Below are 10,508 nucleotides of genomic sequence, written 5' to 3' on the forward strand. Positions count from 1 at the left end.
TCATCATGGCCAGCGTTACATCAGCCACGAACGCACCATCGCAGAAGGTAAACGCGCACGCGACGTGCCCATTGATGTGCTCCATTTGATCGTAATGTATGAATATAATAAAGGGAGCTAAACCGCCCCCTATATCACAATGCAATATTCATATCGTTAAATTATTGCAGACTCTCTGGTCATGTGTTGGTCTAAGGAGATTAACGGAATCAGTCTGTCGCGCGCCAAAGATTTTCTCATTTTGTAATGCGCACTCCGTGCTATATTAACGTGCATAAATATGCAGGAGATACTTCGTTTTAAAGGGACATCATGGTTATTTGACAAAGTTATTTTGCAATATCTCTGAAGGTCATGTGTCGCGGTTACGCGCAACTTGTCAAATATTGATGCGCTTACGTCACTGACGTGACCCAATAGATATGTCGCAATCACGCCCATCCTGCCAAATATTGCAAATCTTAAGAGGTGAAAAACGATGCTTTTTAGTCATAGGTGCATTTGATGTTTCCGGGTTAAAGACATATAGCCTAAACCTACAAACCCTTTGCAAACAATTCACGTGCGTGCGATTAGGGTCACTTTGAGGTGCGCCTTTTTATTTAACCAAGCTCATTGGTTGCTTTAATCATTCGCTCATTCGCAGTATCATAAAGTCGTTTATAATCTTGAATGAAAATCATGATGTTGCAGTTGGTGAGTTTCTAACTCTATTATAAGGAATGTAAAGGATTTGGAGTTGTATTTCATTATAGGAAAGGGAATCATTAATTGTACAAATACAACGTTTCATTTAGGCTAAAGAGAGTTGTAATCTTAAGTAGGTTATATAAAAAATATTTTTTGGAAACTGAATAGATTCACTTTTTCGAGATTTCATATTCAATTGTGTATAAGAAATATTAAAAAAAAATACTTCTTTATACTCTATATGTTCACTTTGAATGATTCTGGCTAATACATTTTTAAACAAATATTCTATGTATTTTTTTATTATGGTCATCATATATGCGGAAAGTTTATAGAAATGTTTATTTGCATAAGCCTGTTTGACACTTCATCCGCTTACAAATGAATATTTACTGTTAAAGAATGCCTAATACTCATTTACAATAAAGATTTGCATTTTAAGTTCAATGCTTGTGCTTTTAGGATCTTCATACAAATAGGGTGGCTGACAATGTTTCTAGCTTTAAGGTAAGATTTATAATTTATATAGCCTATATATGTCTATATTTCCTGTAGTATTTTTACTTACATTATAGAAACCTTCTACCATAATTTATTCCTAACAGAAATGAATAGTCAGATATAATTATATTAGTAGGATTTTTACTTGAAGTGAACTGTTAACTTTTTTGAAAATGAATATGTCAGAAGCACAGTGGGACTAGTACATTTCAATACTTGCCTTTATTGAGATTTTTGATGACATCATTGTGACGTTTGAATGATAATCCAGTCCAAAGAAATGGTACTCCTCAGTCAAAAACTGCAAATCCACTTTTGTTCTGGTCCCTCTTGTCATCTTAGTGTCAACACACCATTTTCCAAACATGCACTGCGTAGAAAACAGATCCTCTGAAGAGAATTTTGAGTTGCCATATGCTTACTAAATGTTTTGATACACCCATGGGTTGCATATGCTTTTAGACCTCAATGACTCCAAAATAAAAAAATGTCACCTCGCACCCTTCTTTCTCGCAGTTGGAAAAGGGCCTGAGCTCCTCCAAAAGATCCTGTGCAGAGTAATAGAGAATACAGTATCTCAGCTCACTGTAAGACCTGTCAATCAAGCTTGGCCTAGCTTTAGACATCTCTCTATCTCTCTCTCTGTCTCTCTCACTCTCTCTCTCTCTCTTGCTCACTTTCTCCCTCTAGACCATTTTTGTGACCAGTACAGGAAGGTGTAGAAATTTGAGTTCTGTTCAATAAAGGCAAATCACACAAGCCACTTGTCATCAAATGTCATAACCGTTATCAATAACACCTTACGTCTTTGAATCAAATTTGGACAAGGTGTTGGATTGGTTAATTATCAGATGATGTCATCAAACAGAGAATAATAATATATAATTGTTCATCTGTCTGATCATTTTGTCATTGATGGGCATCCACAGTTGAACCTCAGAGTAAATGCCACAAAACATATTGGGTGTTGGTACAACGAGGCGTTTAGAAGACATGTTTACTTTTTGGGTCGCTGCACTGTTTGTTTTTTTGATAAGTATAATCTCGTAAAGCTTTTTTTAAATGAGCCGGATTTAACAGTGCGTGAGGTAACGCAAGGTAATCATTTACTGATCCCAATTACATTCTTTTCACTTTCAATAAACACAAAAGTGCAGAAATGGTCAAATATGTCTATTATGTATATTATTATTGTGATGTTATTAATGTTATCAGTGTAATTTTTTATCAGAAAGGTGGAAATTACTTATTTTCCTCAGTTAATTTCAAACTGACTGGATCTACCTGTGCATTAAACAGTTTTAATGCACACCTTCCAGCCAATGAGAATCGAGTATTCAAACAGTCATCTATGTTACCTGCGCGCACATAGATGATATTATGAAATAGCGGAATGTGTGAATACAACATGTGCGAATGATTGTTTTAGGACAGATTGACAAATGTTATTGCAAAATTGATGACTGGACTGAAGGACATTGATAGGCTTGTGTTTAATGATGAGGAAATAACAAACATTATATCTGTAACGTCCAGACAAGGTGACATTTTTGTGATGGACATTTATTACAAAATGATTCTTAGGTCAACCGTTTTTTAAATTACCTCACAATGAAGCACATTCTCTGAGAGCTGTGATGTAAATGTACTGACCTTCCCTAATCTGGGATTATAGTGAACTGCTGTAGGAACATGTACTGTAATCTGTCACGACTAGTGTCTAATTTTAGAGTTTGAGTTCATTTCACTCAGTGAGAGAGATCCATAAAATAAAGATTGCTTTATGTTTTTTTACCTGTTTGGTTACATTTTTGTTTAGGCCTCAGACACCGTCATACAGTTATCAAACAACCATATACCCAAACCTGATCCGAATGACCTGGTGTTTGGGACGGTGTTCACTGACCACATGCTCACCATTGAGTGGAGTCTTAAAGATGGCTGGCAGAAGCCACGCATCCAGCCGTTCGGGAATCTGTCCCTACACCCAGCTTGTTGTGGCCTGCATTACGCTATACAGGTCTGTCCACACAATCTAGGAATTCATCTGTGTGCTTACACAAAAAATAAAAAATAAAAGTGCTTGTAACACAAACATGATTTTCATTTTCAGACCATCCTAGCATCTACATATCAATGCAATTGCGCCGCTTCCTTTTTAGTTGTAAAATACTGTACAAATTTTGTTTGCAATATTGTTAGATAACATTGTTAAAAGACAGATATGCAGTGTATTTATTTGTGCAAACACATCAAACAATTACATTTTCCTTTGTTAAATGTGAATATTGGCTATTTTGAGGGCAGCTTTTCGAGGGGATGAAGGCGTACCGGGGGCCAGACAATGAAGTGCGTCTTTTCAGACCCATGCTGAACCTAAAGCGGATGCTGAAGTCTGCCCAACGGTCCTGTTTGCCCGTAAGACTCACTTCCCTCTTCTTTATAAAGCATCGATATTGTGTATATCGCATATGACTTTAAATATCAAGACACAGACTCAAAGGAAATAAATAATCAACCTCCTGAAGGAATTTTTGTTATGTCAACATGCAATTTGAGGATGTTTAACACAGTTTTTGTTGATCGCTTTGGTACTTATTTCATAAGGTGTACTTTCAAAACTCTTAGTACAAAAATGCAAACGGATCACACTTGTAACCCATCTTGTCATTCTTTCAAAACCTGATGTATTTATTCAGTTGGACGTATTTTCAGTCCACATAACACATACACTTAATTTACCCAACTGTTACAGAATCTATAATCTGACTGTATGTGTTATGATTGAGGGGAGGATCAATGAAAACATCCTCTCCAATCATTTGGGCAAATTTGTTTTTATTTTTCAGATATAATTGTAACATAGATTTACGTTTAATAATAGAAAAACCATAACATGTAGTACACACACATTTCATTCATTTGGATCAAGCCTGTCTTGATCATGTGGCCAAAGATTTTCGTGTACATCACAATGAATTTCATGATTGTTCATGCACCTTGGAAAAAAAACTTTTGGCATGTCGAATCCATGCTTGACATTGGTCTACACTGATGTCATCACATGCCTCATCCATGGCCTGAAGGAGGGTGGCGCGATCATAGACCTTCCACCAAAAAATCCTCAATCGGGTTGAGGAAAGGACAATATGGAGGCAGGTAGAGGGTCATGAGGCTGGGATGTGGCTGAAACCATAATTGAACAACCTCTGCATCTTGGAACCTAACATTGTCCCACACAATTACATAGGTGACCCCTTCAACTTGACAGGCCGGCTCAATTTCATTGAGAAACTCTATGAGATGGGCAGCGTTACTGGAGCCAAGTAATGGCCGACGTCCTATGATACCATCTTCAGGCTGCGCACATGGAGATGTTTCCACCACGTTGTCCAGGCACTCGGTCAGTGGCCTGTTGGCCAATGATGTTCCGTCCATGGCGATGAGTTTTGGCCAGGTTAAATCCCGCTTCAACAAAAAAGATGTACTTGTGATGGTTCACACCAGTATCAAGCGCCGTCACCTGCTAAAAATTTTATTTCTGTTAATTCTTTTTACAGTTTTGTTCAAATATAAATATGAAGAAGGCGATGCATCAAATAGAAGGAGTAATACAATATATAGGGCTGTACCTGATCATACTCTGCCCTCAGGTGTTTTACTCGGTCATTGTTTCTCTCAAAAGGCACCAGGTAAATGTGCTTCGTTGATTCCTGGTGCCCCTTCAAAATGCGACCTATTGTTGGTAGGCTCATGGATGCCACATTGGCAAAGGTGTCATTTTCCTCCTCAATTGCCTGCTTTATTTCTGACAGCCGAATATAATTCCTGGCTCTCAACATTTCCACCACTGCCTACTCCTGCTGGGCGGTCAGCACACGGCCACCACTATGGGGTTTTCTGTCAATTCTAAGCCTAGAACAGAGTAAACTGTATTGACAAAGTAAAGTAAAGATCATACTGTAACATGTAATCTACCAATCCAATTCAAAATGTAAAGGTTTACCAAACGATTCAGTGATTAACCATTAAGAGCAGTTGGATTAAGTGTTGGTCAAATGCATTTACTCAAATCAGAAGAGAAGCATATCAAAAGAATTGTGAGCATTGCATTGTGAAAGACAAGTACTTCATATGAATTGTATTTTTGATGACACTGAAAAGGTTGTTGTGTGATTTTGTGTCTTGTACTTTGTCAACTGAACATGCGAGTACATGATTTAATGATGTGCTTTGAGTCTTGTACTAACAGTTGTGAGGTTTTACCACGTGCTTGAGATAATAGTACCAAAGCGATCAACAAAAACTGTATTTCTGACAGCCGTATATCATTCTTGGCTCTCACCATTTCCACCACTGCCCACTCCTGCTGGGCGGTCAGCACACGGCCACCACTGTGGTGTTTTCTGTCAATTCTAAGCCTAGAACAGAGTATACTGTATTGACAAAGTAAAGTAAAGATCATACTGTTACATGTTTGATGAATTTACATGCATTACAATTTACTGTTCATGTAATGGTAAAGCATAGTATATATCCTCCACACTTACCGGTTTTCTTGACGAAAAGTTTGGATGATAGAATTTACAGTTGATCTTTTTAGATTTAGATCAACTGATCTTGCAGCCTCTGCCATAGTAAGGCCTCGGTTCACCACATGATCAACGACGATGGCCCGGACCTCATTAGAGACAACAGTTCTGCCTCCTTCTCTCTGATCACCAACCCTTTGACGGGCCCCATGCCCACCACTCTGTTGGTGTCAGTGCCCTCCTCTCTGACCTCTCTGTTGGTGTCCGTGCCCGCCTCTCTGACGGATCCCTTGTCCACGAGCTCTTCCTATTTCTTGCTGTCTATCCTGCTCCATGTTGAAATAGATTTCCATTGTTTACATCCTCACTTTTATACATAGTGACCAATTGTGATTACCACTTTGTGAAATCAATTAGAAATAATGAGAAATGGATTAAATGTTTGTCAAATGTATTTACTCAAATCAGAAGAGAAGGATTTCAAAAGAATTGTGAGCATTGCATTGTGTTAAACACCGATTAGGTGTGGTGGAAAAGTTGTTGTGTAATTTTAGTGTCTGGAACTGAACATGTGAGTACATGTTTGAAAAAGGATCTGCTTTGAGTTTTGTACTAACACTTGTATGGTTTTACCACATACTTGAGATAATAGTACCAAAGCGATCAACAAAAACTGTAATGGAAAATCATCTGACTCTCTTCGAATTTTGTTTCTTTCCTGTAGAGTTTTGATGATGTGGAGTTGCTGGAGTGTATCAGGAAGTTGGTGGAGCTTGATCAGGACTGGGTCCCACAGTCAGACTCTGCCAGTCTGTACATCCGGCCCACTTTCGTTGGAACAGAGGTCTGAACTGCACAAAAGCTAAAATGTTCATTCTTTTTTTAAGCTTTTTTAGTTATAATTTGTAGCAGGCTGTTTTATTTGCCATTTTACCTAACTTTCGTTTTTAAATTTAAACCCCTGGACAAGTGTTTATTTCTGCTTGAATTGCTTGAAAAGCTGAAGAACCTGTTAGGTACAGTGTTTGTGTTTATCTGTTTATCATATTTGGGGACCTATTTAAACTTAAACGTGATTAAAACCAGACAAACATAGTATTTTATATATTTTTTTACATTTTCATTATTTGTTAAAATGCTATAAATGTTGAAAATAATTGTGTTATGTGTAAGTGTGTGGATTATGGATAGGTTTTAGAATTTATTTCAGTGTTAAAAACAATTGATGTCTTTGAAATGTTTATATTTTGCAAAATATTTGTGTGTTTGTGTGTGTGTGTGTGTGTGTGTGGCTGCAGCCTACACTTGGAGTAAAGAAGCCGTCCCGTGCACTCCTGTTTGTTATTCTCAGCCCTGTTGGCTCATACTTCAGTACTGGAGTCAAACCAACGTCTTTGTGGGCAGATTCAAAATTCATCAGAGCCTGGAAAGGAGGAACGGGTGACTGCAAAATGGGCGGGTGAGAGAGAGAGAGATAGAGAGAGTGAATGACATAAAAGGTTAACAGAAAACGTACAGTTAAATAAACAGTACCAGCTCATAGGACCAGAATATTACCGATTCAACCCAGCAACCATGCTTGCAAACATACCTAAAATTTTACAAGCCATTTACAAGTAGGGTAAACAATGGAAACAATTGGGTCATCATTAGGACAACAAAAAGCATAATTGCAATAAAACCATGTCTCACAAAGCCTACTACAGTGTACAGAGCTAAGTTTAGTTTATCTAAGTTTAAGTAAGGATGCTTTTTTTAATATATATATAGACTGAGTAGAAAAGATATAGAAATCAGAAATGACCGATCAGGTGATCACGGAAGAGATGTGTTTTCAGCCGAATCTTAAAGATGGGTACAGAATTTGCTGATCTTGTAGCAGCAGGTAGATCATTCCATAAATGTGGAACCTAGCCAGAGAAGGTTCGTGAGAGCGATTTTTTTTACCATTTTTGGCATGGCACAACAAGTCGTCTATCGTGGACATAACCAGCATAGGCTGGTTTTTTCAACAGGGTGCCATTTTTTCAAGTCTCTAATGTTATCTTCATGTGCAGAGGCTTCTGCAAGCACTATAGCCAACGTTGTATCAACCTCATTAGGAATTAAAATACAGGAGGACAATTGGGTTTTTCACCCAGATGGCACAAATATTCGAATACTGATGTATTCGAGGTATTGAATGTACATTGTGTGAAATCGCCAATATTTTTAGGAACTATGGGGCGTCTATCTACCCCCAGTACGAGGCAGTGGGGTACGGCTGTCAGCAGGTTCTGTGGCTGTATGGGGACGATCATCAGATCACTGAGGCCGGAACCATGAACATTTTCCTCCACTGGATCAATGAGAATGGGGGTATTGACCATTAACAACAAACTGTTCCCACTTATTTATTTACTTTCTATAAATAGAGGAAAGTTGTGTATACTATAAAAGAGAACAATGTTAATGTGCAGGAGGCATCTTGTCTTTAGAAAATTACAGTTTAGACTTTTTTTCAGTGCAAAGCATGCGAGACCTCTAGCTAAGAGAATTATTTGAATTAAATGGAAATGAATTATCTTATCTTTAATAATTCACGGAGGTCATTTTTGTAAAACAGGAACTGAAGCAAAATAATGTACTCATGAACAATTGGGAAGCTGAAATAGTTGTCAAGAATTTCATTGAAAAATGTCTTCATTTTCATTATTATAGTGAAATTAATGAAATGTTAATGATTACTAACTATTCTTTTACTGTTTACTTTTCTAAAGCATTTTTATATTTAAGAGAGAGAGAGAGAGAGAGAGAGAGAGAGAGAGAGAGAGAGAAGAAACTTACAAGGCAGTTTAGAGAAACTTTTTGCATAAGAGACCCAAACGGTGTGTGATTAAATCTTGTTAAACAAGCAAACTGTGGATACTTATTGTTTTAGAGGAGGAGCTGGCAACACCACCTCTAGATGGAATTATCCTGCCCGGCATTACACGCCAAAGCATTCTGGAACTTGCTCGCGAATGGGTAAGACTGATCTGGGTTTCTGACTGTAAAAAAGACAAAGAAACCAGTGATAAAAGTCTTATTAGTGATGTGCAGATATTTATTTTAAACACACAATGCAAAATCTTTGCAGGGTGAGTTTAATGTGTCAGAGCGGTATCTGACCATGGCTGACCTGCGGCGGGCTCTGGAGGAAAGTCGGGTCAAGGAGATGTTTGGTTCTGGAACAGCTTGTATTGTTAGTCCAGTTGGCAGGATTCTGTATCAGGGAGAGGTGAGCCGATTCCCCTATGTTTAAATGCACCTCGCCCAACATTTTAAACATAGTTACTTATTTATTCCCTGCCCTGTAGAATCTTCCTATTCCATGTAAGGAAAACTTACCTCCTCTTGCCTGCAGACTAATGAAGGAGCTCACAGATATTCAGGTAAGGCACCATGTGAACTAAACTTGAGATGCAAGTGTTTATAAATGTACCCATTTTAGCCAATAAATGTACCACATATAGCCATTTTATTAAACAAAAACTAGTTTAAATGCCCATTTCATAAATCATATAATTTGTATACATGAGTGTAGAATACCTAACTTGCTTAATATGTTATGTTGCGTTCATTGCCAAACAAACGAGCAGGATAACAGGTTGACCTATTACTGTTTCTTTGTCGTTGCAGTATGGCCGGACTCCCAGCGATTGGTCTTTCATTGTATAAAGAAACCTTCCTGTTGTTGACACACCTGGGGTTGTGGTCACACACACACGCTCCTCAACATATGTTACCAAACACGCACATTCCACTAAAAGGCTAAGACTATATGGAATAATTTCCTTGTAATGTTGCAATTTTTTGTTTGTAAAAAGTTTACCAGCGGAAACAAAAGCTAATCTAGTAATAATACGTCAGTGTTTGGGCTGATTTACTTAGATCAGTGTCTTCTTGATCGCCATTGTTACAGTAGATTTTATTTATATCACCTGTAACTGGTAGCCAAGTGTATAGCAATTATTCCATCAGAAACTTTATCACCAGCTATTTTCCTTGTTGTTATCTTGCTCCACTGTATATTTAGATTGTATTTTAAGTGGACCTGTTCTTGATCACTTGATGTTGTTGATAATATGCAATTAACTATATTGCACTCGTTTAAACTACTGAACGATCGTTATCTTTGAGATCTTTTTAGATATTTAAAAGTAGTGCGTTTTTTGATAGATCTAGAGTATTTTTCCAAGACATGAAATGTATAATCATAGCTAATAACAGGATAACACAGCAAAGCTCCATTAATGTTACAAGCACAAGTGATTTTGCATTTGATGTGAAAGGGAACGTATAATGAACATCATGTTTGGTGGTAGATGTTTTTGTCATCCAGCTCTTCATACCACACTCTTAAAAAATGTTGCTCTTTTAATGCTATATAGCACCCGTGTCATTCCTGGAATGTAAATTAAGCAGTTAAAAAGCACAAATATGATTCAATTATGCACACAAAGTGGAGAACATATGTTTTATAAATTGCAGAGTATTTTAGTGAAATGAGCTTTTGTGGTGTAATACCCGAAATAAATAAAAAATAATGTATGTATCATACTTTGTGTTTTGCTTGCATTGTGAAATCATTCAAACATTACATTTTAAGAAATATTTGTTATGCTAAATTTAACAAACTGAAACTGGGAATTTTAATAAGAATTTAAAGTCAAAGATATAATAGGACGTTTATTACAAGTTTATTTGAGAGGGACCATGTACAAGTAAAACATAAATGTTTCCATAACATGCATTGTACCGAAT

The 10,508-nt window shown here is 37.2% G+C and overlaps 1 protein-coding gene and 1 long non-coding RNA gene across 5 annotated transcripts; one reads left to right on the forward strand and one right to left on the reverse strand.

The window, feature by feature from the left end:
* On the forward strand, window positions 1-10,304 carry bcat1 (branched chain amino-acid transaminase 1, cytosolic). Of its 2 annotated transcripts, none has more exons than XM_056748730.1 (11): window positions 1-47; window positions 1,153-1,197; window positions 3,011-3,211; window positions 3,499-3,609; window positions 6,448-6,567; window positions 7,022-7,182; window positions 7,939-8,081; window positions 8,644-8,729; window positions 8,842-8,982; window positions 9,062-9,136; window positions 9,384-10,304. In XM_056748730.1, the coding sequence occupies exons 1-11, from the start codon at window positions 6-8 to the stop codon at window positions 9,420-9,422; spliced, it is 1,164 nt and encodes a 387-aa protein (XP_056604708.1). In that variant the 5' UTR covers window positions 1-5; the 3' UTR covers window positions 9,423-10,304. The 2 variants fall into 2 exon arrangements, with proteins under 2 accessions (XP_056604708.1, XP_056604709.1); XM_056748731.1 differs by lacking the exon at window positions 1-47 and adding an exon at window positions 478-696.
* LOC130421064 (uncharacterized) lies at window positions 3,636-6,439 on the reverse strand. 3 transcript variants are annotated; one of them, XR_008906754.1, is made up of 4 exons: window positions 5,742-6,439; window positions 5,537-5,627; window positions 4,824-5,106; window positions 3,636-4,717 (listed from the first exon to the last, which is right to left on the reverse strand). It is a non-coding gene; the product is annotated as an uncharacterized LOC130421064 (long non-coding RNA). The 3 variants fall into 3 exon arrangements; XR_008906756.1 differs by having other exon boundaries at window positions 4,824-5,612; XR_008906755.1 differs by having other exon boundaries at window positions 4,824-5,121; window positions 5,537-6,439.
* Window positions 10,305-10,508: the final 204 nt, after the last annotated feature.

Source organism: Triplophysa dalaica, chromosome 5 (assembly GCF_015846415.1).
Source record: "Triplophysa dalaica isolate WHDGS20190420 chromosome 5, ASM1584641v1, whole genome shotgun sequence".
Lineage (NCBI taxonomy): Eukaryota > Metazoa > Chordata > Actinopteri > Cypriniformes > Nemacheilidae > Triplophysa > Triplophysa dalaica.

Bases quoted from the DNA above. Each gene is read 5' to 3' on its own strand.
- bcat1 (XM_056748730.1), top strand. From the start codon at position 6: ATGGCCAGCGTTACATCAGCCACGAACGCACCATCGCAGAAG. The intron at 3,610-6,447 runs GTAAGACTCACT...TCTTTCCTGTAG, and splicing joins CCCAACGGTCCTGTTTGCCC to AGTTTTGATGATGTGGAGTT. The intron at 8,082-8,643 runs GTATTGACCATT...TTATTGTTTTAG, and splicing joins CTGGATCAATGAGAATGGGG to AGGAGGAGCTGGCAACACCA.